This window comes from Columba livia, chromosome Z (genome assembly GCF_036013475.1).
Source record: "Columba livia isolate bColLiv1 breed racing homer chromosome Z, bColLiv1.pat.W.v2, whole genome shotgun sequence".
Classification (NCBI taxonomy): Eukaryota; Metazoa; Chordata; class Aves; order Columbiformes; family Columbidae; genus Columba; species Columba livia.
In genome coordinates, this window is record NC_088642.1 from 2,117,796 (window position 1) to 2,144,804 (window position 27,009).

The 27,009-nt window shown below is 41.3% G+C and overlaps 1 protein-coding gene across 6 annotated transcripts in view; it reads left to right on the plus strand.

Annotated features, from left to right (window-relative positions):
- The window catches only part of DYM (dymeclin), a 190,823-nt gene that overhangs the window by 75,414 nt on the left and 88,400 nt on the right, over positions 1-27,009 (plus strand). For 4 of the 6 annotated variants that reach the window (XM_065046825.1, XM_065046827.1, XM_065046824.1 and 1 more), the window contains 4 exons: positions 4,113-4,238; positions 8,206-8,319; positions 8,851-8,945; positions 24,393-24,557. In XM_065046825.1, coding sequence (XP_064902897.1) covers positions 4,113-4,238; positions 8,206-8,319; positions 8,851-8,945; positions 24,393-24,557 — 500 coding nt within the window. The remainder of the gene's footprint in view (positions 1-4,112; positions 4,239-8,205; positions 8,320-8,850; positions 8,946-24,392; positions 24,558-27,009) is intronic. The other 2 variants (XR_010469154.1, XM_065046828.1) reach the window with 1 other exon arrangement.

A 27,009-nucleotide genomic window follows, 5' to 3' on the forward strand; every position in this document is an offset into this window, starting at 1 on the left:
GGTTATTGGGTAAAGAAATTACCATCTCCTAAATACAACCCTGTGGTGAAAAAGGCTCATTTAGTCTTGAGCTCGTCAACAAGGTGACGGAGTCACGGAGCTGGATGTTTCCTTCCCTATATGGCAACAGCAAGAGCTGCCTGTGGTATACGACTATATTTAATATATTTAATGAAATATTTACAGACTGTTGAAAAATCAGAGTGTAAAGGAACATTTTTTTTGCTTGAAAATGAACAATAAAACCGTGAGAGGCTTTGAAAAAGCAGCGTTAGCGCAGAAAAGAGCTTGAGAAGTGTCGAGATGGATACGTGACATTGGGAGGGGAAGAGGTTGGAGAGGGCGCCGTGATAAGAAATAAAGCCTGGAGGTTGAATCCTTTGAGTTTATGGGCGCAAAACAATTAAGGTAATTAATTTAGAAGCAAACCAGTGCTCTCTGTGGATAGATTTGAATGAGAGTGGATGAATTTTTGGAGGAATATGGCACAAGTCAGCGGCTTCTTCATAGAGAAGCAGTTGGGTGATGTAGAAAGATCTGTCCTAGACGGGAGCTCAGGTAAGATGAGTGCTCAGCTTAAATATTTAGGCACGTTGTTCCTGTTTCACTGCACTCAGTGCATCACATTTGTTGCATATTCTTCTATTTTAATATTTCCCTGGTTTCAGTGGCCGGGAAGCATCATAACAGATGTTCTGTGACATCTTTTGAACTATGTCTTTGCTCTTTTGTAACTTGAATTTTTAAATGGATTCTGTGTGTTTTTCTCAACTGTTGTAATCAAGAACATCTCCGCTTTCTTCTTTATTTGTGTATGAATTTACCTCTCATTTATATATAAATACCTTTATCTTCTGTTGTGCTTTATGTTTTAGCTGGAGTAAAACATTGCATCTTTTTTACTCTTATAATTCTGCTTGATGGAATGAATAGGATGTTGCTGTGCTTCCATAACTCTTTGTATAAGTTCAATATCTGCTTCTGGTAGGGATGTTCTTGTGTAGAATTTGACTCTCTTATTGAAAGTATTTGCAAAGATCCTCCGGGAAGTGGTGGGACTGGTGAAACAGGGATTAATTAGCAATTTTATTAATAAGCACAGTGTCACGGTCTGCGGATGGGAAAATATGGATCCTTTTTCTGTTTATAACACCCATATTGCAAGTAAAAATACCAGTGAGGTGTCTGCTTGTAAAAAAAGAAGCTATTTCTGTTGAATATTTTTACTTTGGCTGCTTAGTTGATGTTTTGTTGCTGCTCAATACGACTGGACTGAAATAATTAATATGAAGGTGTATTGATATCAGCTGATAATACAGCAATATTTTTTCCTGCGGTATTAATTTGACTTAAGCCCGTTACTCATGTAGCTCCACGGTCTTGTATTTTATTGTATAGTAAAACCAAACTCTTTTTTGGGGGGAAACTTCTCCTGACCTTGGATTATAACACCTGCAATTTTCAGGCTTGGTTTTTACCTGCATTTTAGAAGTAATCCAGTAATTATCATTTAATGGCTATGAATAAAAGGACCAGCAATACAAAAATAAGCGGTTATTGTCTTCTCCATACATGGCTGGACATTAGCATTGCATGAGAAGATAGACATCACAGTTTTAAGGTATGTGTGTAAGTTAAAAGCGTAGAAATGCGTTTTGGTTGCAGTTCTAGATAAACTTTTGTAAAATTAAACTTCTAGAATGTCTCATAATCAAGGTACCGTTTTTTAATGAACACAAATGCACTTTTACGGCTACAGTTTGACCTGTTGTAATATTAACGTGTATAGACAGAGTGGATAAGTTTGGCCATTTTGTTTTCCCTGCAAAATCAAGTTGTAAATGCAATTCTTTGATAATTTTAGATGGCTCCCTGCTTATCGTAACGCTTGGAAATGACTTTTAGGTTATGCAGTGCAAAACTACGTACAAACTAGATATTTGAGGTGGAATAATGGACTTCACGCTGTGACATTTATCTCCCTTTTCCATTGACTCCATTGAGCATAGGCAAAAGAAGTCGGCATCAGGTACGCCCACAGCAGCCCAAGACGCCTTGCTTAGCCACACCCCCATGGGTACTCAGCAGTAATTAACATTAAGCAATAAGTGTAAACTTGACTTAGTTATAGCAACTCAGGGTTGGTAAATCTTGTGCCAGCCACCATGGTCACACAAGAGACCCAAACTAATCGTTCGCGGCGTAAAGAGTGGACTCGTGCCTATCATATTAATTAAGGTCAAAACGTAGCTGAGCTGTCATAAGCTTAAGATACACTTAAAACCACCCTAAAGACGGCCCTAATTTGTATGACTTACTAAACTCCACAAAAGCCAGGGCACAAAGTGGGATTAGATACCCCACTATGCCTGGCCCTAAATCGTGATGCTCTATACAACCAAAGCATCGGCCTGAGAACTACGAGCACAAACGCTTAAAACTCTAAGGACTTGGTGATGCCCCAAACCCACCTAGAGGAGCCTGTTCTATAATCGATAACCCACGATACACCCGACCGCTTCTTGCCAAAACAGCCTACATACAACCATCACCAGCTCATGTCTTCTGAGAGTGCCACAGTGAGCACAATCGCCCTAACACCGCTAACAAGACAGGTCAAGGTGTAGCCCATGAAGTGGAAGAAATGGGCTGCATTTTCTAGCTTAGAAAATCTCACAAAAGGGGGCGTGAAACAGCCCCTAGAAGGCGGATTTAGCGGTAAAGCGGGATTATATAAGCCCCCTTTAAGCTGGCTCTGAGGCACGTACATACCGCCCATCACCCTCCTCATAAGCTCTAAACTATCAATAAATAATACACCCACTTGCTAAAGATGTAACAAGGTAAGTGTACCGGAAGTGTACCGGAAGATGCGCTTAGCACACCAAGACGTAGCTATAATATAAAAGCATTCAATGGAAGAATATTCGCAACGTGTGAGTATTATTTTCACTCTGCTTTTCTTGGGGTGTTGCCTTGAGCCATCCATCAAAAGCTTTCGTGGCCTCCACGCATTCAGATCAATCTCATTGGTTCTCATAGAAACTTTGATGTGTTTTTAGCATCTTTGGGACGGGTTGGTTGTATTACAAGAGAACATTCTGGTAATTTTAGAGGCTTGTGAAGCCGTTCACCAGAATCCGTTTCACGTGATTCATCCACTATACTCGGCTTGTTTTGAAATACAGCAAGTTTTTAGGTGTTTAGAAGCTTCTTGGCAAAAAATTCTACATCTCATCCACTATCTTGGAATCAAGAGTTTTCTCCAGTTCCTTTTTCCAGCAGATTTTGGGATTTTTAGGCCTGTTTCTGTGGTGGGGAAGCCGTGTTGTCCAGAGCCAGTGGAAAGCTCATTTTAAGTTGGTAGCGAGACAACCTTTGCATCTGGATTAACTTTAGCCGAGCGCTCAAGTACGCTGCTCGTCGCAATATAATCTCCTTTTCCTTATTATTGCAAGACTTTGGCTTCGGTTACTTGTCCTGGTGGAAACACAAGACCTTGGGCTGAACTTTCCTCGTAATGTCAGTTCTCTTTGGCTGAGTATTATCTAGAATAGGAAAACCAGGCCTTTTCTAGGCTTAACCCAACCCAAAGTGGTTCTTTTCTGGGATTATGTTCACACACCAAACTGGGATTTGAATTTCAGGTCTTGATATTTCTATGTGCGCCTCAACGCTGATGTATTTGATGAGAAGAGTCTTTGCAGACCAAGCTTGTGTTTGAATGGTTTGAAACAATTGTTTTTCCTGCTTGAACATGTGAAAAATTTGCTTTAATAATTTTAATTCTTATTTTCCCATATTCTAAAGGGAAACTAAAGCTTTCAGCGCCTATTTTAATGGGTAGGGCTGGAAATATCATTTATTAGGAATTGAAATTCCATGTCTGACCACAAGAAAGAATTTGTTTAGACTCTTGCGGAGACGGAAAGAAACAGATGGAAGGTGTTTGAACACTGTACGTCACTATTTAGGGGTGGTTATTGCGAGAGGGAGGAATTACGATATTGTTAAGGGCAGCGTGATACACGGGACGTTTTAATTCTCCTCTCCATTGTCTGAGGTATTTGAGAGACTAAACTAATCCACACTTTTTTGCCCTTCCCTTAAAGGTTCTGCCAATTCTTGAAATTCTCTATCACGTCGAAGAAAGGAATTCCCACCACGTTTACATGGCTCTGATCATTTTGCTGATCCTCACGGAGGACGACGGCTTCAACCGATCCATCCATGAAGTGGTGAGTTGTTGTTTTGGTCAATTCTTCAGCTCTGAAAATCCCATCAATGCTTCTTTTCATAAAGAGGTCTCTGTATACCCGTGAAATTCCATATGCACTGTACGTGTATGTTCATTTTTGGGTTCCATATCACTTAGTTATTTAATTTCTCTTATAAATCCACTTTGCTGAGAGCAGACAAATTTTGCTCCTGCCTCAGTCTTTTCCCCCATCATTTTTCATTCATTTTAAAGGCTTTACACGTGGTCTGTCAATAAATTCCTTACAGGATGAGTAAAAGTGGAAGATTTCCCTAAAATTAATGAGGATCCAGCTGTGGAAGGTGTGGCAGAATGCAACCCCCCCTCTCTCCCCCTCCCTCCTTCAGTATGGAAGGAGTGGGCACATCTCCCTCTTTCTCTGCTACTTGAGGCTAACAGCTTCTTTTGTTTGGCCCAGAGCACCCTGGCCAGGGCCATTAGGAGAAGGGAGTTCCAGGCACACTGAGCCGCCCCCAGCGTGGGGGATGTTTGGAGGCTTCAGGGGCACCCACAGCCAGTGTGGGAGGTGCAGAGAAGCTCCTAGAGTGCCTATGGTCAGATCTGATCAGATAAAAACGGGATTCTCACCCATTGTGTGGGTCTCTCGGAGCACGAGCAAGATGCTGCCGCCGAGAGCCCCCCTCCCCGGGATGGGGACTCCGCTTGCCTCGCCGCCACGGGTGTAAGTAAAACTTCTCGCAGGATTGCGAGTATATTTATACTTTCCATGCACATATGCACGTGTAACTTTCCGTGCTCAATATGAGCGCGTGTAAAATTAATCCTCGCAGAATCGCGGGTGTATTTTCCTCCCGTGCTTCCACATAAGCACGTGTAACTTTCCGTGCACATTTGCACGAGTACTTTATTTCCTCGCACAATCGCCAATGTATTTTCCTCCCGTGCACACTTGCACGCGTAACTTTCCGTGCCCAATACGAGCACGTGTATAAATTATTTCCTCGCACAATCGCGAGTGTATTTTCCTCCCGTGCTTCCACATAAGCACGTGTAGGATTCCGTGCACACTTGCGCGTGTAAGTAAATTAACTCTCGCAGGATTGCGGGTGTATTATAAATTTACCCTCGCACAATCGCGAGTGTACGCTTCCCGTACTCACTATGAGTCCGTGTATGTATCTCTTTAAAAATAATCCTGCACCGTGTTAAGGCAAGTGTGTATTTCTCCGGGACTCGGGGACGGCTCTGGCATTGTTTTGGGTGATGCCATGTGCATGCACACTGTGGACCGCCTGTTGTATTAGTTGCTGCCTCAATAATTTTCCTCAACTGATATCCGAACCTTTATTTAAGTCACTTTTGGAGTGCTAAAACCCTGTTTCTCACCGGTTTAATAAAAGTTGGTTTTGGACCTTGTTGTCCCTTAAATTAACCTACGGGGTGCCTCCGTGACAGAAGGAAAACATAAATGAGGTTTTCTTGTCCAGTTTATTCTTGCTTTTGCAGATAAACCTGCCAATATAGTTGTAGTGTGAATGTTAGTCTAGTGCTTCAGTTTGACTTAAAGAAAAAAACAACAAAAGCACTAAAAATAACCCCAAAACAAACAACAAACCCAAACCCCACCTCGTTCCTTTCACCCTGCACTGATTTTTCTCAGTCTTGCCTTTGCCTCTTCCATGTTCTTCTCCATTTAATCTTTGATTTTAATACACATTTTCACTAATTGCTTCTTTCTTTTACCCTGTGGTGGTGGTTTTTCCTACTCCACAGTGTGTGCTGTGAAGAATCCATTCATTCATTAATTAACAACCAGAATTTTGCTTCTTAGCTGGATAACGAGAAGCAGCTGGGAAGTTCCGCAGACCCATCTACATGAATTTCTACAGCAGAAAACTCTCTGAAAATGGACAATTTTGCCATCCAAAGCCAACAGAGCACTATGACACTGCAGATTAATAACCTTAATTCTTCCTTTATTTCTTCTTATGTCTCCTCCCTTTTTCTCCATTCTTTGGTGGATGAGACGTGTTTCATGCCAAAGGAGAGAGCAAACTCAGAGGCAAAGCAAAACACTTTTCCACCCTTACGGTGCTTTTCTTATTGAATTTTAAGGTTTTTTTATTGCCTGGTGCTCTTAAAATTAATGTCACATGGATAAATTGGTGCAGGGAAGGAGAAAGAGATCTCCCCTTATTCAAAGGTGTGCTCCAAAATCCACTATAATGTGGACAGAAGAGTTAGTGACTATGATGCCAACTCACATATTCCCTATGGAAGGGATTCCTTATCTATAGAAAAACCACATTCTGTTATATTTTTAAAAAATAAAGTTATCTTCTTGATTTGTGGCATTCCTGAACTTTACAGAGTCTACTTTTGGACTCAGTTTAATGACTAATTATTTATTATAATTGTTTCTTAACTAAAATACTTTGACATGCAAAGCCAGTTCCTTCATTATTCTGGCTGCTTCAGAAGGAGCTTTTAATGTAGGGAAACTCCCCTATTAAATAAAAATTTCGATGACAACAGAATAGAAAATAAATGAAGAATATGATACACATAAGGTTGTTAAGTGCAGAACATGAAGCTTCAGCCGTGTTTCTGTTGCTTGTAGATTGAATTTGTCCAGCGATTTTTGGTGGTGATTCATGAACTGGTACAATTTTCATCACTATAGATTAGGGACATTGGGATATTCACAGGTCACTATTTTTCCTGCAACAGCAGCATTTTTATTGTAAAGCCCTAAGTTGCCACCTGCCAAATTTAAAAGAAACGAAAATGCAAAGTTTCCCTTTTCCCTTTTCCCCTTTTCCCCTTTTCCCCTTTTCCCCTTTTCCCCTTTTTTTCCTTTTCCCTTTTTTCCCTTTTCCCTTTTTTCCCTTTTCCCTTTTTTACCTTTTCCCTTTTTTCCCCTTTCCTCTTTTCCCTTCTTTCCCTTTCCCTTCTTTCCCTTTCCCTTCTTTCCCTTTCCCTTTCCCTTTCCCTTTCCCTTTCCCTTTCCCTTTCCCTTTCCCTTTCCCTTTCCCTTTCCCTTTCCCTTTCCTTTTCCCTTTTCCTTTTTCCCTTTTTCCCTTTTTCCCTTTTTCCCTTTTTCCCTTTTTCCCTTTTCCCTTTTCCCCTTTTCCCCTTTTCCCTTTTTCCCTTTTTCCCTTTTTTCCCTTTTCCCCTTTTCCCCTTTTCCCCTTTTCCCCTTTTCCCCTTTTCCCCTTTTCCCCTTTTCCCCTTTTTCCCTTTTCCCCTTTTCCCATTTTTCCTTTTCCCTTTTTCCTTTTCCCTTTTTCCCCTTTCTTCTTTTCCTTTTTCCCTTTCCCTTCCCTTCCCTTTCCCTTCCCTTTTCCCTTTTCCCTTCTTTCCCTTTTCCCTTCTTTCCCTTTTCCCTTCTTTCCCTTTCCCTTTTCTCTTTTCCCTTTTTCTTTTCCCCTTTTCCCCTTTTCCCTTTACCCTTTTCCCCTCTCTCTTTCCACCTTTTCCCCTTTTCCCTTTTCCCTTTTTTCCCTTCTCCCCTTTCCCTTTTCCCTTTTTCCCCTTTTCCCTTTTTCCCCTTTTCCCTTTTTCCCCTTTTCCCTTTTTCCCCTTTTCTCCCCTTTCCCCTTTCCTTTTCCCTTTCCCCTTTCCCTTTCCCTTTTCCCTTTTTTTCCTTTTCCCCTTTCCCTTCCCCCTTTCCCTTCCCCCTTTCCCTTCCCCCTTTCCCTTTCCCCTTTCCCTTTCCCTTTCCCCTTTCCCTTTTCCCTTTTCCCCTTTCCCTTTTCCCTTTCCCTTTTCCTTTTCCTCTTTTTTCCTTTTTTCTTTCTCTTTTTCATTTTTTTTCCTTTTTTCTTTTCCTTTTATTTTTGCTTTAGAACACAGTAAGTTTTTCCACATTTGCAACTGGAAGCCACTTTGGCTCTCTGAAGGAATAGGAGGCCCTGGCCAACTTCCTGTGTCCTTATGCAGATCTAGGTGCTCAAGAACTTCATTCTTTCCTTTTTTCCCCTCAGATACTGAAAAATATCACCTGGTACGCTGAGCGTGTCCTAACAGAGATCTCACTGGGGAGCCTCCTCATACTGGTCGTGATAAGAACCATCCAGTACAACATGACCCGGACAAGGGTAAGACCATAAGTCAAGCACCGAGCTCCATGTTTTTACATTACAAGTAGCAAAAAAAATCACTTAAATATATTATAAATTGGGAAAGTTAAGGATTTCACTCGTATAATCAAAAGAATGAGAAGGAACGAGGACATTCTTGGCATGGATTTGTAGGATCTGGAAATCTTTGATGTTATATAAATGCTTCTTTTCGATTGGAATGGGCAAAATGCCCTGTTGCATTGGAGAAGCGGACAAGTTTGGTTCTGTGAAAACCCTTGACTTCAATAGGGCTGTTACTTAAATACTTGTCTGGTCAAATGGTTTCAGGGATGCGAACAAGGGGACCAGAACTCTGCAATAGTTTATGGTTATATTTCTGGGAGATGCAGAACACTTTGAAATTCAAAGTTAATAGGGAGACATATATTACATATACTACTCCATCTTTTGAACGATCGCTTTAATAGGTGTCGGTGTGTAGCAAAAGGACACTTTGATGTGTTTTATTTTAATGCTTTGGTTTTGCTTTCCTCTTCTTTCTGACAGGACAAATACCTTCACACGAATTGCTTGGCAGCCTTAGCAAATATGTCAGCACAGTTCCGCTCGCTTCACCAGTACGCTGCTCAGAGGATCATCAGGTAAATAGAAATGGATGAAATTAATAGCTGAAATGATAACTGAATAACTAATCCCAGAGTATTGTTCGCTTTATACTTGAAATTGTTCTGAAAGCACCAAAAAATATTAGTTTAGTCACATTATGACAAAAACACACTGAGCGCTGGTTCTCAAGTACTACGCAGACTGGATTTTTAACTTGCTTTACTTCCTATGTATTTGCCCAAGATTTATTTGTTGAATGAGATGTAACGCAATGATCATTTTGTGACTGAGGCTATGCTAACATGGACACTACAACTGTACTTTTCAAATGATAAAGCTTATTATTAGTTTATTAATAAATAGCCAATATCTGCGCTGGTTCTACGTAACTTTAGAACAGTAAATATTGAATCTGGAATAAACTGTTTTAGTCCTTGTCAAGTACAGCCAGTGTGCCAAAAGAAAGTAAATTATAATTGTGTGCCTGTACACTTTGTAAAGGACGGGGTTAACGAGATATATAGATCTCTACTCTTTAGGATTTAGTTCTCTCCAAACCATTTCTCTTTGGGAAATGGTTGGTTGCGGACAGCATGGACAAATACACAGGTTTAACACATCATTCTTTCACCTTTTCCCTGCTTGATACTCGCCCTCTTTTCATGCCCTTGGCAGTGATAGCGAGTGGTCAGAATGTGAATCGAAGCTGTTTTCCCATTACGTATCACAGACATTGTCTTAAATACAATTTCTTAAATCACAGATATACATTCTGAGTTTTCCCAGCATTTGGCCTCTAAAATCCTAGACATGAGACACTCAAAAACCTGATCTGTTTTTCAGCAGGATGCTTTGTTTTCCACTTCAGAGCTTTGTCCTCTCTTGCCGGTTTCTGATTTTCTTCTGTTATCTTCTGCTGTTTCTGCCAACCAAAGCGAGATGTGTTTGTTAAATCTGGGCCAGGAAGAGGTTTATCTTGCTGTTCCTATTCCAGCCGGCTCTTATCACCACTCAGTAATCTCGGAGTGATCTGTGTATTTCCGTGTGGCTTGGCTTTTTGTCAAAATACTCCAAATTTATGGACATCCACTGTTCAGAATTTAAATTCCTCATTTAAAGGATGCTCAGCTGGATGATTTGGCTTTAATTGGGGTATGAAATGCCTGAGCGTGTGGTCTGTTGGCTTCTCGCTAGAGGGGGCAGCCGTCAGCGGAGCAGCAGCGACCTCGGGACTTCTGCAGACACGTCTCACCTCAACCTTTCAATTCCGAATTATAAAAGGAGCTTTTTGTGCTGTCAGGCACTTTTTCCAACCTCCTCAGACGTGCTTTTCACCATCTATAGCTGCATCTTTGGGTCAGATTCACTCCCTGATGCCTAAAACCCAAGACCCAAGGAAGGTCGTGCAACGCTTCTCGTACACGATGTCTCAACAACGTTGTCACGTTAAGTGCAGAACATGAAGCTTCAGCCGTGTTTCTGTTGCTTGTAGATTGAATTTGTCCAGCGATTTTTGGTGGTGATTCATGAACTGGTACAATTTTCATCCCTATAGATTAGGGACATTGGGATATTCACAGGTCACTATTTTTCCTGCAACCGCAGCGTTTTTATTGTAAAGCCTTAAGTTGCCACCTGCCAAATTTAAAAGAAACGAAAATGCAAAGTTTCCCTTTTCCTTTTTCCCTTTCCCTTTTCCTTTCCCTTTCCCTTTTCCCTTTTCTCTTTCCCTTTTCCTTTTCCCTTTCCTTTTCCCTTTTTCCCTTTTTCCCTTTTTCCCTTTTCCCCTTTTCCCCTTTTCCCCTTTTCCCCTTTTCCCCTTTTCCCCTTTTCCCTTTTCCCTTTTCCCTTTCCCTTCCCTTTCCCTTTTCCCTTTTCCCTTTTCCCTTTTCCCTTTCCCTTTTCCCTTTTCCCTTTTCCCTTTTCCCTTTTCCTTTCCCTTTCCCTTTTCCCTTTTGCCTTTCGCTTTTCCCTTCCCCTTTTCCCCTTTTCCCCTTTTCCCCTTTTCCCCTTTTCCCCTTTTCCCCTTTTCCCCTTTTCCCCTTTTCCCCTTTTCCCCTTTTCCCCTTTTTTCCCCTTTTTTCCCCTTTCCCTTTTCCTTTTCCCTTTTTTCCCCTTTTTTCCCCTTTCCCTTTTCCCTTTTCCCTTCTTTCCCTTTCCCTTTTCTCCTTTCCCTTTTCTCCTTTCCCTTTTCTCCTTTCCCTTTTCTCCTTTCCCTTTTCCCTTTTTCCTTTTCCCTTTCCCTTTCCCTTTCCCTTTTCCCTTTTCCCTTTTGCCTTTCACTTTTCCCTTTCCCTTCCCCTTTTCCCTTTTTTCCCCTTCTTTCCCTTTCCCTTTTCTCCTTTTCCTTTTCCCTTTCCTTTCCCTTTTCCCTTTTCCCTTTTCCCTTTTCCCTTTTTCCTTTTCCCTTTTTCCTTTTCCCTTTTCCCTTTTCCCTTCTTTCCCTCTCCCTTTTCTCCTTTCCCTTTTTCCCCTTTTCCCTTTTTCCCCTTTTCCCTTTTTCCCCTTTTCCCTTTTTTCCCTTTTCCCTTTTTTCCCTTTTCCCTTTTTTCCCTTTTCCCTTTTTCCCCTTTCCCCTTTCCCTTTCCCTTTCCCTTTCCCTTTCCCTTTTCCCTTTTCCCTTTTCCCTTTTCCCTTTTCCCTTTTCCCTTCTTTCCCTTTCCCTTTCCCTTTCCCTTTCCTTTTTCCCTTTCCCAATGTCTCAACAACGTTGTCACGTTTGGGTGACTGATTTGCCATCTCTTTAGATACATGTAGTTAAAATGTGACTTCACCGTTGCCACTTGATTTTATTTATGAAATAATAGCGATGATATTCTTCCTGAAGGCAGACAGACTTCTCGTGTTGCTCGACACCGATGCATGTGGAAAGGAGTGAACGACAAAAAATTCTGTCGCATTGAAATAGCCACATTATCTCTCTTTAATTGTGTGATGGACTCGCAAAACAACACTTGAAATGCGCCACATAGTAAGAGAGACATTAGAGCAAACACACAACACTGGTATATCTGAAACTCTTGGTTCTTCCGAAGACGTAAGGTCTTTGTAGTTACTCTTGGTGGGTTTCTGGATGTTTTTAGCAGGGAGACTTCACGTGGGATCTGAGCTGGGCTGTATGACAAATAGTAACCACACAATATACAGGTATAGAGTGGGAGGATGGCAGCCTGAGAAAGATATTGGTGATCCTGACCGTTGGAGCTGATTTTGATCGTTGTAAATGATGTCAGGATACAGAAAATGGATGTGCTCATCAACTGAAGAAGCAAATCTCAAAGGCAACGTGATATATATTATATCCTATATAATATGATATGCATGCATAGTCCAAAGATACCCATGCTGTTAATTTTAAGCTTTACAACCTTGAGTTCCCCGACACGCTTAAGCATCATAAAGTAAATATTTTCACCTGATTTCCTCTCGAAATACACAGATTTATTATAAAATTTCAGTTACCCAAAAAAGCAATTGGCATTAAGACTTATGAACACATATATTTCATAAGAGATTGATGTTTTGAGGCATACGTTGTCCATCCTTTTCCTGCTTTATGAAATCTGTTATTAAATTTAGCCAGCACTAATGGACCCAAATTGCTCCATGATGTCAAAGCAGAATATTTCTATTTAAATTCCTATCTAGGTTCTACTGTGAGAATACAAGGATCCCTGAGAGAAGAAACCACACTCTCCATAATGAAAAAGTGTTTTCTGTGCCTATAAAGATGGGACTTAATATTAAATAAAGTGTTTTAGGGTGTAGGTTTTTAAATTAAGTAGCTGTGAAGCACTTAAAATCTGCTTAGCAATACCACCAAATAGACAGTCACAATTTAAGCCTCACCAGATGCTCTAATGATTCCTTAATGTGAGAAGTAATTCCATTTCCACGCAGCCTTTTTCCTAATCCTGTTCTGAGCGGGGACGGCCAATTGTTTGAAATTCAGAAAACTAGTTATCTATGAAAGAATTATCTGCGAATATTCAATATACCGTACCCAAGAGGTCAATCAAATACAACTTGGGTCATTTGTATCACAATAAAGCAGATTTCTGTGGATACAACTCCAGGTGATTTATCTGCAACTCAACCAGCTTGGTTGATTTTCTACATTTGCTTTAAAACTGTAGCAAGTTACCTGTTCATCCCAACAAACTTTAATCACCGTATGGTGCTCTGGCTGGTGAATTTATTACTTCAAAATACTTGTGTTGTTTTTTACCCTGTGTCCTTTGCTTTGGATGCCTTAGATTTTAGCAATAAATTCTCCTCAGCGTGGTTGACATAGCCTCAAAAATAAGAATTAAAACCTCAAAGACATTTTGCTTCTTAACTTTGAAAGAGTTTTGTAGCATTTCAGGTTGGGGGAGGAAACATTTGTTATCTAACCTGGATATAAAATAATACTGTATTTATGAGAAACTGCTTTATAATGTAATTCCCCCCATGCAGTGCAGTATAATAATGATAATTCTATTTTTGTTAGGTTTTCTAAGTAGAATGAATACCAGTGGCTTGTGAGAAAAAGATATTAATGATATTCTCATGTTCAGGTAGTGTTGGCAAAGAGGACATTGTGGGAATGGAAGATCAAACAGCTCCAAGCCACCGAGTTTGAACTTCAGTTTTAATCCGTGGACTGTCATTAGTCGAAGTTTTGCACACAACAGGATAATGGGAGAGATGGTGGTGTCAACTGGTCAACCTTGGGTGGCTTTGGCTTTTCCAGATGCTTTTTATGCTCTTCATCCTCCACTGTGTCATTGCTCCTTTTTATATGGAGTTTCTGGAATCTGTGGAGTGGCTTTTGCCGGGAGACATAAGTATTTTAGAAAGATCTCGAAACAGTTAAAGAAAAGAAACATATGCTAGCCGTATTAGTAGCTTGTTGACCTAGATTAGCCGCGGAGAAGCTTATAAGCTGATCAGCCAGTCCAAAATTGGGAGGTGTCATCGCAATTAGTAGGAAAGGCGGTGACAAAAGGCAAGACAACTACTGTTCAGATGAGGGAAAGAGAATATTAGTAGCAATGTAAATATAATTGAGTTAATTTTTAAAAGGAAATAAGTATCTTTTGTTACCATGCATTGAGTATGTATTCAAATGTATTAATAAGCTGTTTTAGCTTTATCAACAGCTCCATGTGGACGCGCCTGGTTTTGCCCGTAACATATGGAGGTGAGGTTTTAGGCTGATATCAGCGGTTTCCAACATGGAAATATCCTTGAACTTGATTTAAGCCTGGTTCAACCTGCTGGGGATTCCATGGGGGCACCGATGGGACAGTAATACCCTCGTCCCCCATCTGGTGTGAGCCACTGAGTGCCCCATGTGCTGTTAGGAGCCTTTGGAGCCACCTCCCAGATGGACAGACGGACAGCTTTATTTTAGGATAGATCGGATCAGTGTGAACCATGGAGAAGACTTGGACAAACCGTTGTTCTGCGCTATCTCAGCATCATCTCACACAAAGCAGAATTGTCACCCTCTGCTCTGCGTGTCACAGAATTCATAGCACAGGACTCCTTAACAATATCATTACTGATTGCTGGCCTGGCTTATATTTAATCTCTACATAGATACCTCTCTAACAGCTCAACTTTGGGCAAGATGATTCTCTCTTCCCTTGACCATTTTTATGTCTCTGCTGACCCGTAAGACAAACCATCATGGTAATTGCGTCATTTTGAGTTCCGATAACTTACTCTTTTGCCATCCAAGAAATTGTGCGGGACTTCGGTGTCATCGCTTGGCAGAAAATGTGATTAAACGAACGTGATGCAAATTAACGCAGCCTTAGAACTGAAGTTTGTCCAAGTCTCGGTGCCCTTTTCAGGGAATCTAGAGCATCACACAGATTCTTGCACGCAATGCAGAATGTCACTTGGAGGTAGAAGGTCCCATAGTCCCATCTTTAATTATCACAAATAACCCTTTTTAGAGTTGTTATACCATATAAGCTCTTTGGAAACAGTACAATTTTATAATAGTCTTCAAATTGAGGGATTAAAATTTGATTTTTCTGGTGGAACCTCACAGCTTTTAAAACTGTTGATCTTGTGGATCCTTTATGATGGAGAGGATGAAATATTTGAGGAAACCAGTGCAGAAATAACTGTTTTGGTGATCGTGGTGTTGAACAGATGAATTTGCAGAGCAGACTGAGGTTCTGAGTTGTGTTGTTTTAGTTTTCTGCATGTTTAATAGTGAAAGGAAGGAAAAAGGAGAAAGCCAGTGGCATTAATTCATTCCTGCTAGTGCAATTTGATTTCTTTTAGGTGGCCTGGAAAAACAGGGTTTAGGCCACTGAAATGCTTATTGGGTAGTACCCCAATTATTTGGGATTTGGGTGTCTAATGTATAGTACAGTGAAGATGTGAATCGCATCGTTTTTGCATTTTAAAGAGGCTGGTTGATAGCAAGAAATTGTCCTGCAGAAGATTTTCAGAGATTTACCAAAACAATAGAATTCTAACAGCCTTTTAGAAACTATTTGCTATTCTGGTAGAATCCTAGAAGCTGCGGTCTTGTCTTCATAATTTGTTGTGAATGGAATGTATTTATAAGGACAGTGTTCCCTAACAGAAATGAAGAGGTGACTCAAGATAATGACTTGCTTGAACCTGTATTTTCTCTCCGCTTGCAGAGTATTTGGCTCATTAATCACTTTATTCCGATACAACATGTACTTTTACCTTTTTAGAAAAATCTCTGTTTGGAAAAAACCTGTGAACTATGATCTAGAATGAGTAAGGAACGCACAAGGATTTATCTGACAAACTGAGATTGTATTATGGCTGTGGGTAACCATTGGGTTGCAAACTGGCTTAAGGAGAGAAGCCAGAGAGTGGTAGTCAATGGTGCGGAGTCTAGTTGGAGGCCTGGATCTAGTGCAGTGCCTCAGGGGTCAGTGCTGGGGCCAATATTATTCAATATATTCATTAATGATTTAGACGAGGGAATAGAGTGACTGTCAGCAAGTTTGCTGGTGACACCAAGCTGGGAGGAGTGGTGACACGCCAGAGGCTGTGCTGCCATCAGAGACCTGGACAGGCTGGAGAGTTGGGCGGGGAATAACCTGATGAAATTTAACAAGGGAAAGTGTAGAGTCCTGCATCTGGGCAGAACAACCCCAGGTTCAGTGTAAGTTGGGGAATGACCTATTAGAGAGCAGTGTAGGGGAAAGGGACCTGGGGGTGCTGGTGGACAACAGGATGACCATGAGCCAGCACTGGGCCCTTGTGGCCAGGAAGGCCAATGGCATCCTGGGGTGTATTACAAGGGGGTGGTCAGTAGGTCCGAGAGGTCCTCCCTCCCCTCTGCTCTGCCCTGGTGAGACCCCATCTGGAATATTGTGTCCAGCTGTGGCCCCTCAGTTCCAGAAGGACAGGGAACTGCTGCAGAGAGTCCAGCGTAGGGCAACGAAGATGATTAAGGGAGTGGAGCATCTCCCTTATGAAGAAAGGCTGAGGGAGCTGGGGCTCTTTAGTTTGGAGAAGAGGAGACTAAGGGGGGACCTCATTAATGTTTATAAATATATAAAGGGTAAGTGCCATGAGGATGGAGCCAGGCTCTTCTCGGTGGCAAACAATGACAGGACAAGGGGTAATGGGATCAAGCTGGAACACAAGAGGTTCCACTTAAATTTGAGAAGAAACTTGTTCCTGGTGAGGGTGGCAGAGCCTGGCCCAGGCTGCCCAGGCTGGTTGTGGAGTCTCCTTCTCTGCAGACATTCCAACCCGCCTGGACACCTTCCTGTGTAACCTCATCTGGGTGTTCCTGCTCCATGGGGGGATTGGACTAGATGATCTTTTGAGGTCCCTTCCAATCCCAAACATACTGTGATACTGTGATTACGAAACAAAGCTACTGCTTGATTAGAAATCAATCAATGCCCTCCAAATTGCTCCTGAAAATCTTCCTTTCCACCACACATGAAAATTTTGCGTTTATTCAGACCCCACATATTCAAACCGGCATTCTGACTGTTTTTAGGAATGAGAGCACAGCTACTGATATTTCTGAGTCTCTTAAGTACTCAAGCCAAACTATTTCCCACCACCGTATCCTTTCCACCGTCATTTCCGTGGCTCCCAAAGAGAATATTGTACTTTAAAACATCTGACTCTTCTAAATGAAGGGTGAAATTGTGGCTACAGAAGAAAGAATCAGGATTTAACAACTTTACTGTACATCAGATCTTTGTAACTGTTGAATGACTCAACCTATTTAATGGTAATGGCCTTCAGCAAGTTTAGGAAAGAACAGGTTTTAGGTAAAGTAAATACACTTAGTTCTGCAATGAATAAATCAATCTTCTGTGAAGTTGTGTAGAGACATGTTTCTGTAACTCATTAATTGTACTCCTGGGTCCATCACTAAGTAGGTTTTTCTCCAAATACAGTGATTTACATGGGTTCAGATGGGCTGAATCCCGCTGGAAACGGGTTCCGATGCAGACGGCGGTGTTAACGCTGGTGTCGTCGGCATCTCCCACAGTCCTGTGCGGAGCCCGTGAATTATCACGAGTGTCTGGCCAGAGGATAAAAGCGCAGGAGGTTTCAAAAGCAACATTCATATAGTAGCATCTCATACGCTGCCTCCCAAACAACCGCTGCATCTGGTGATTAAACCTTTGCTCTTCATCTCAAACACGAGTACCAAATAGATGCTTCCTCCCAGCACTTTCATATATATATATATATATATATATATATATATATATATATATATATATATATATATATGTATATATATATATCAATGTGTGTGTATTTGGTTTTTTCTTATGGTCATCAGCACCTCATGTCTGCTTCTAATATACAAATTCTTGTGTTCTTTTTAGTAGAACTTCATGCCCTGAAGCAATTAGGCCTTTCTAGAGAAGACTCTTATATATTTATCATTCCATTTTCAGTCTGTCAAACATCTCCAGAGCTTGTTTGGTTTTCATTTCCTTGCCTTCCTTTACTATAAATACTTTATGGTGTAAAGGTAACATTTCTCTCATAAGCCTCTCGTGTACATTTGGCTGGTATTGTGGGGCATGGGAACTTATGGAACTTATCGCAAATAATCACTTCTTACATATTAAAACAGTTATTTTGCTTCTCTGTTCTGTGGTGTTATGGCACCTTTAACCCTAAAATGACCACTCCCCTCCAAACTGCTCTTTTGCAATAGCGTAATTTAAAATCCTGTTATCACTCTATGCTTTGAGATATAAATCTAGTGTATCTGAAAAGTAGGCCTGCAAGAATGGAGTATTTTTAGAAAGCCAAGAGAAGTCACCTTATTACTTAGGTTAGGAAGTTAGGCGGGGATTAAGGAGGATGGAAAGTACCAGTGGTGAGAAAGGATCAAGTCAGGGATGACTTGAGAATGAATTAGAGGATGGTTGGGGTTGGAAGGGACCTCTGGAGACCATCCGGTCCAACCCACCTTTCAATGGACATCTGCAAGTCAATCTTGGTACTAAAAATAGAATAATTAGTATAGTTTGTACTGTGGTTCATCATTACCATAGTTCATCATGTCATCAGCGGCAGAATACTAAACAGAAATGAAAGATTTTGTCCGAAATCCTAATATTTGATGATGTATTTTACCCTTGGCAAGACGGCAGCTAGGTTTGCATTTCTGCTGTTTATCCTTTATGAAATAACATTAATAAGTGATATTTTAGGTAGAGAATAATTAGTCATTCTCATGGAGTGAGTGATTTCATATGTTGTTATCATCTGTGTAATATTTTAGTGAGAGTAGAATGTATTTGGGTTGGGTTTGACTTTGGGAATGACTCAGAGGACTTCCTAGAACATAGATTATCTGACAAAAACAGTAGTAAAGTCTTTGTGGCACGTCAGGACGTTCTTCCTGCATGCATACAGGTAATTTGGGATGCTGACTAACATGTGCTGCTTTAATTAGCTTATACTTTTATTTTTTTCCCCTTTTTTTCTTTCAAAAAAAGGCTTTTGAACTGGCTTTCCCATAGAGTCATGTTGTAGCATAACTCCCTTTTGAAATCTGCTGATTAAGTCTTCAAATTCAGCAAAAGATGTTATTTGCTGCGCATTTTTCCAATTCTGCCGCAGAGACAATATGACCTAAATATTTAATCGGGCTTAGCAGAATTGTCTTCTTTTTTTTTAATTGGCGAAGATTAATCTATTTTCTCTGAGCTAATGCATGTGGCATGTATGTCTTCAAGACTTTTCTCTCAATAACGTTAAAGATTTATAGTCTTCCTAAAATCTGCCACGCATTGAGAGGAAGATTATGAGTTACAATTACTTAAACGCTAGCACTGGGAATTTTTCTTTTGAATCTTGGTTATGCTGTTTCAGACGAGATTGTATTTATAGAGGAGTTACTGAATACTGGTTTTATACCATTTTTCTATACCTCGCCCAATTTGCTACATTTCTTCCTCCCCCTCTTCCTCCCCCTCTTCCTCCCCTCTTCTCTTTGTTATTTTCTTTTCCTTTTTCTCTTCTCCTCCTCTCCTTTCTTCTCTCTCCTTTCCTCTTCCTCCTCCTCTTCCTCTTGCTCCTCCTCCTCCTCCTCCTTTTCTTCCTCTTCCTCCTCTTCCTCTTCCTCTTCCTCCTATTCCTCCTTCTCTTCCTCCTCCTCTTCCTCCTCCTCTTCCTCCTCTTCCTCCTCCTCTTCCTCCTCTTCCTTCTCCTCCTCTCCCTCTCCCTCTCCCTCTCCCTCCTCTCCCTCCTCTCCCTCCTCTCCCTCCTCTCCCTCCTCTCCCTCCTCTCCCTCCTCTCCCTCCTCTCCCTCCTCTCCCTCCTCTCCCTCCTCTCCCTCCTCTCCCTCCTCTCCCTCCTCTTCCTCCTCTTCTTCCTCTTCCTCCTCTTCTCCCTCTCCCTCCTCCTCCCCTTCCTCCTCCCCTTCCTCCTCCCCTTCCTCCTCCCCTTCCTCCTCCCCTTCCTCCTCCCCTTCCTCCTCCCCTTCCTCTTCCTCCTCCCCTTCCTCCTCCCCTTCCTCTTCCTCCTCCCCTTCCTCTTCCTCCTCCTCCTCCTCCTCCCCTTCCTCCTCCTCCTCCCCTTCCTCCTCCTCCTCCCCTTCCTCTTCCTCCTCCTCTTCCTCCTCCTCTTCCTCCTCCTCTTCTTCCTCCTCTTCCTCCTCCTCCTCCTCCTCCTCCTCTTCCTCCTCCTCTTCTCCCTCTCCCTCCTCTCCCTCTCCCTCTCCTTCTCCCTTCCCCTCCCCCTCTCCCTCTGCCTCCCCCTCCGCCTCCCCCTTCTCTCCCTGCCTTCTCATTTGATACCAACTGCTGGGCAAGATGAAGCAATGTCAGGATCAGAGAAGGAAACATATTCAGTTTCCAGAAACATGAGTAGATAAAATTCTCAAGTATCAGGTAATGTACAGGTCTGTTCACAGATGGCAGGTTCAAATTATTTTAGGTACATTTTTATTCAAAAATACACATTTTTCATGGTTAGCAAATGAGCCTTTTCTGTATCGGTATTCACGTTTTATTTTATTTAGGTCTATTTTTTCAGTTCCCCAACCACTACATGTAGTAGAGAAAGTTTCATCCAGGGAATCACAGCTGATCTGATGGGAGAGATGGAACTACCGGATAGATTCCTGGCACTTTAGTCTCCAAAATACAGATGCTAAACTCTCTTGGTTTAGACCTGAACATTTGAGGGTTCTGTGGCTTTTATATCTATGATTATTAAAGACAAAGAATGTTGGTAACTCAAGGTTTAATGGAGCATATGGAGAAGGCGTTAGATGAGTTATTTTATTTTCACTACCTCAAAAAAAAAGAAAATAGTGAAAGTTTATTATTATGTAAGAACATATATATATTTTTCACCTGGGGTAACACAAGCCTGCCCTGATTTCCCAGACTTGTGTAACCCCACACTCCACTCTTTAGCTATTAGAAGTTGGCACTGCAATGTTTTGTTACAAGAATTCAAAGTGTTGATCCGATGGCTTTTAGTTTTTATAAGAGGGATTTATAAGCTTCTTCTTGAGTGATATTTTAGTACTGTGTGAGCTAAAGTTTTGTCCTCGGGGTAAACAGAATACATGAATAATATGGGCACACACACCATGAATCAAACATAATGTTCTTTATTTTCTGCGATGTTCTTTATTTTATTGCTTTTTCGAGCTTTTTAGTACTGTATTGTAGCTAAAGATTGCCTTTTACTGTAGAGTAAAAGTAAAATGCCCCATAAAACATGCGGAATGGATGGAAAGGATGGATGACGGCAGAGCGGTGGATGTGGTCTACCTTGACTTCAGTAAAGCCTCTGACACAGTCTCCCACAGCATCCTCACAGCTAAGTTGAGGAGGTGTGGTCTGGACAATAGAGTAGTGAGGTGGGTTGCAAACTGGCTTAAGGAGAGAAGCCAGAGACTGGTAGTCAATGGTGCGGGGTCTAGTTGGAGGCCTGGATCTAGTGCAGTGCCTCAGGGGTCAGTGCTGGGGCCAATATTATTCAATATATTCATTAACGATTTAGACAAGGGAGTAGATTGTACTATCAGCAAGTTTGCTGATGGCACTAAGCTGGGAGGAGTGGTGACACGCCAGAGGCTGTGCTGCCATCAGAGACCTGGACAGGCTGGAGAGTTGGGCGGGAAAATGTAATGAAATACAACAAGGGCAAGTGTAGAGTCTTGAATCTGGGCAGGAACAACCCCAGGTTCAGTGTAAGTTGGGGAATGAGCTATTAGAGAGCAGCGTAGGGGAAAGGGACCTGGGGGTGCTGGGGACAGCAGGGTGACCATGAGCCAGCACTGGCCCTTGTGGCCAGGAAGCCAATGGTACCTGGGGTGGGTTAGAAGGGGGTGGTCAGTAGGTCAGAGAGGTTCTCCTGCCCCTCTGCTCTGCCCTGGGGAGACCACACCTGGAATCTTGTGTCCAGTTGTGGCCCCTCAGTTCCAGAAGGACAGGGAACTGCTGGAGAGAGTCCAGCGTAGGGCAACAAAGATGATTAAGGGAGTGGAGCATCTCCCTTATGAAGAAAGGCTGAGGGAGCTGGGGCTCTTTAGTTTGGAGGAGACTGAGGGGTAACCTTATTAATGTTTATAAATATATAAGGGTAAGTGCCATGAGGATGGAGCCAGGCTCTTCTCGGTGGCAAACAATGATAGGACAAGGGGTAATGGGATCAAGCTGGAACACAGGAGGTTCCACTTAAATTTGAGAAGCAACTTGTTGGGGGTGAGGGTGGCAGAGCCTGGCCCAGGCTGCCCAGGGGGTTGTGGAGTCTCCTTCTGTGCAGACATTCCAACCCGCCTGGACATGTTCCTGTGCGACCTCACCCAGCCGTTCCTGCTCCAGCAGGGGGATTGGACTAGATGATCTTTTGAGGTCCCTTCCAATCCCAAACATACTGTGATACTGTGAAAACAAAAATTACAGTAATATGTAACTGTAGATAGGGCAGCTGCTTGAAAACTGATTTCAGGTGTATCACGTAAGTCTGATTTCAAACTCAATACCCACAATTAGTCTGTGGAAGTTGGATGTAAATTTTTTTTAATGTACATATCACAGGGATCTAAGCCTTGATTTTATTATTCAGGTTTAGCTTAGAGGATTTAGTGATGGAATCGCTTAGACTTTGGTGTCCTATGTTGGTCTTAACAAGGCACGAACCCTATTTTGGGAAATTTCTCCTTTGATTTAGTAGTTAAGCCTAAATTTAGTCATCACTCTTTGGGGCTTAAGTCTTGTTCTTCCTGTCTATGGAAAGGGGTCAAAGATAAATGATAATAAAAAGCTCCCTCAGCTTTAAAGTCTAATGAGATTAAATTGCTGGAATGAGGCCTACACAGGCTGGAAATAAGGTAGAATTTTCTAAGTAACAGGGCTGGTAAAATATACTAAATAGACTCATGACCATTTAAATCTTCTAAGAAGCAACATTCTAAAAGATGCTCTTTAATCTGGTTTTGGAAAAAATTCTGTGGGTAGCTGGAAGGGCAGACTCATGTCTTGAGGGTTCCCCTGGAAATACCGGGTTTTATTTTCTCCAGCCCCGGCCTGTGAATAGAAGAGCCAGGCTTACTCAAAACATGCTGTGGTCAAAACCAAAAAGGCACGATGGCTTAAAAAATCGCTTCCTTGCAGCTGCTTTCTCTTCTAAAAATTAATAATGTTGGCAAATGAAGTGTCAAAAGGGATTGCGTGTCCCTTGGCTTCCAGAGCAAAGGTGAGTGATTGACTTGAGCCCACTTGAAGACGATGGTTTTGATGAAGCGTTAGGCTTGGAACCCCAAGGGTTGGCGTTGGTGATGCTCTTTTCTGGCTTGTTCATCACCCGAACTACACAATTCGCTCTCCTGAAAGAGTCTTTTAGCCACACATGTCCACTAAAGGGATTTTAGAAGGATACTGGCCTGCGAAATGCAGGTGCTTGCAGTAGGTGAACCCGTTGGCCAGGATTCAACCTCTGAAGCTATGAAATGGTGTTTGCTTTGATTTAGTGAGGAGGTTTCAGCCTTAGAGTTAAGGGGGGTTTTGCTTCATGCTGCTGTAGGGATGGCAAACAGGCTGCTAGAAGCACCTCGAAGACCTGTTTTATTTATCTCACAGTTCATTAGGCAGCTCAAGGTACTTTCTGGAGGACTTATCACAATCTATACCCTGGGCACATGTCCCCTGTGAGCTGGGCGATCACACTTGTGTGTTTTACACCATGCTACAGTGAAGTATTTTCTATCCAAAACCTATAATAATAGATGTTTGAAGTTATATATGATCTATGTGCTTCATAGTTGACCAGTGATGCAGTTTATTGCAGCTCAACTACTCAATTTATATATCCTCCATGACGAATGGGAGTAGACGTAGCAATAGCTCTTACTCAAGAGCATCCAGAGTTGAGTAGGATGAATATTCAACATTTTGTTGATGGCTTTATTGTTATTTCATGTTGTTTTTCATGAAGAAGCTCTCCAGGTCTTAAGTGTGTAACTCCGTTGTGATAAAGCACCATGTTTGAGGAACTAGAGCTAACTAGAGGAATATTCTACCCCTGGAATCCCAGAGCAGTTCAGTAATTCCATGTGAGTTATTTTCCCTTAGAGCAGGATTTCAATTTCCATGCAAATCAGTTAAATTTTGTGAATACACTCCGGGGTTTTTATAATAAACTTTGTAAACCTGGTTCAGACACACACATTTATATTTTCAGGGTGAATTGAGAGAGGCAAAAAGCTTTTCTTAATGCATTATCAACCCCCCAAAAATAGAATTCAAACCCAATTTATTGGCTCTCCAACTTGGTGATTGCCCTTTACGATAGTGACAGAACCAGCGTCCGGCCCCAGCCGAACAAATTCATTGTATGTCACACCGCTCCGTTGCTTACTCAGCGCCCTCCATTGACTCTTGGCACAAAAACCGAGGACGTGAAACCATGAATTAGCTTTCTCAAAGGCAAATATCTCTTTTTTCTGTTCTGTTTTTTCTCCCTTTACCCTTGTCTTGCAGCTATACCTGCCGCCACTTGCGGAGATATGTGTATGTCTTGGACAAACTGTATTTTCCCCACTCCCACTGCTCCACGCTGCAGCATTGCTTCTCGACCCTCAGTGACAATGGAGAGGAACTCTTGTCTTTAACTTGTTCTCACATTCTCAGATCCTATGCTGCCAGGTTATTAACCTCTCTGCTCTCCATTTACTGCATGCTGCATGTTCCGTGACTGATCTGTGCATGGGTTTTTTGGTAAACTGAAAAATAACATTAAATCGTTAAGGGGATGGTTTGGGTCTTCATGGCATCCTCGATGCGTATCCTAAAAGAATCTGGTGGAAATGGGAGTCTTATAACAGCTTGGGGTTGTTTTTATTATGATATTTAACTTAGAACACAACTTCTGAAATTAATATATGGCCTTTCCAAATTTTAAATGCTTTTAATGTTCAAGTATTTTAATCCTATTCTAAAGCTCTGACCTAAGAACATAAACCGTGATTCCCAAAGCTTCCATAGTTCGTTTGGAGTTAGTGCGAAGATATAATTTGTCATATATTTAAGTCTCTTATTTTGGTGACGCTGTCTCTATAAATTGCTTTTCGAGAACGGCAATGATAGAACTTTGCTCTCAAGTTCAGTCAATTGTCATGGCACTTAATGATAAATTAAGATAGATCTGCCTTTTTTTCTATGCGTGGTCAGTTTTCTAGTAGTACATTATGATGGAGGGTTATGCTGATGGATCTCAACAGGAGTTGAAAATCGAGACGTCCCAGGGGCATTTTCCACATTGATTCGGACCAGGGGTATGGTATTAAATTCGGTGAAACCCTAAGATTTCAAAGGCATTATTTAAAAATCAATAATAATAATAATAATGAATGCAGTCCACCCCAAAAGCTTGTGTAAGTTGGCATCTGAAAACATTAAATAAACGGCTTAATTATTCCAGCTTGTTTGGGTGAAATCGCTACAACATTCAATTGGCAGAATTGTCCTTGGGAAGCCAAGTGGCTTTATGGATGAAAATAAACACCGATAATAATATATATGTTTTTTCTTCTAACAAGCTTGTGAAGTTTTCAGAGCAAAAAGTTCATCTAGTTGATCCCCATACTGAAACAGATAAATAGTTTACTGGTCTTACTTTCGGACATGGGTGTTGTGCATCAGTTGAGATATATTATTATTATATACATGTTGTATATATCAGCTCAGAAGATTGTACAATCTCAGGTTTTCATTCCAGGTTATCCTTTTATGAGATAGGGGGAGGATGGAGTATTTGAAATAGAGCTTCTAGGAAAATATCTAGGTAGGAGTTTTAGTAGCTAATTTCTGATAATATATGGTTATAAAAGTGTGCGCTTAGGAAACTTGCCTGTGTAAGTCTTTAAAGGGCATTAAATACAGGGCTTTATGGTGAATCCATGCATCCATCCCAAATTAAGTACTGCAGTAATTGATCTGGCTTAGAGAAGAGATGGCATACAGAAATTACTAAATGCAGAGAGTTAATGATGGTGATTTATAAATCACGACCTTCCATTCAGGCCACTTTGCAGGACTCCTAGTGAAAAATAGGATTTAACGCCAAATAAAGTCTGGTCTCTGACACTATCCTGATAGCCTGGATGATGTTGCCTTACTTGAAACATCCCTAGAATTAAAGGTTTTCTGGCTATTTTAATACATTTTGTGTGCAAACATGAATATGTACATGACCACTTGTACCTTTAGTTTGGAGATGGGGAGAGGAACAAAGGAGAGAATGTAAAGGTGACTTTGGAATTATGACACTGACTAATTAGTAGAAGTTAATAACCACTTTTAAAACAATGACAACACAATACCTTTTTTTTGTGTGCATTAGCATAACATTAATATTGAGCCTGGGATTATCGTCTGTCATTGCTACTGTCTAATAATTCAGTCGTGGCCATGCTATTTATTGATTATTTCACTAATTGTTCTTCGAGATGTGAAATATTTTCTCCCATTCTCACCATTATAGTTTCCCGTTGAATTACATGTTTGGCGTGTGATGTTTTAACGCCTGTGTGTCTTCCCTTTTTTGTTTTAAACCTCTTTGGATTGCAGTTTATCTCCAGAAGTTTATTTTTGAAACTAAACCGGGCTTAGCGCATGGACTAGTGAAAAGCAGTGATTTGTTTGGGGATACCGAACAAATTAAGGACAGTTTTCTTTTCATAGCCAGCTTGCCATGGGAAATACGATTTTGCCAAGCCTTGGAAACTGAGTAAATACGCTCATGAAGCAGCAAAGCAAAAGGAAGAATTATATGGATTCATTTGAATTCAGAAATTTTGTTAAAATACATAGAAATATGGTGTCAAATGGACACAGTTTACCCATGTTGTGTATCTTTTATGACCTACTGCTAGGTTTGTTTCAACAAAATAATAATAATAATGATAATAATAATAAAATAAAAATTAATAAATATTAATAATGATAATAATAATGTTAAAACTCCCTTTCAGAAGTGTTATTTGAAGGCTGTAGAGAAGGAGTTTTGCAACCACCCTCCTCTCAGGCCATCAAGAGTTGATGGAGTTCTACTAGGACATTAATTTAAGCATGTGCAGCCTTTGCGGGATCAAGGCCT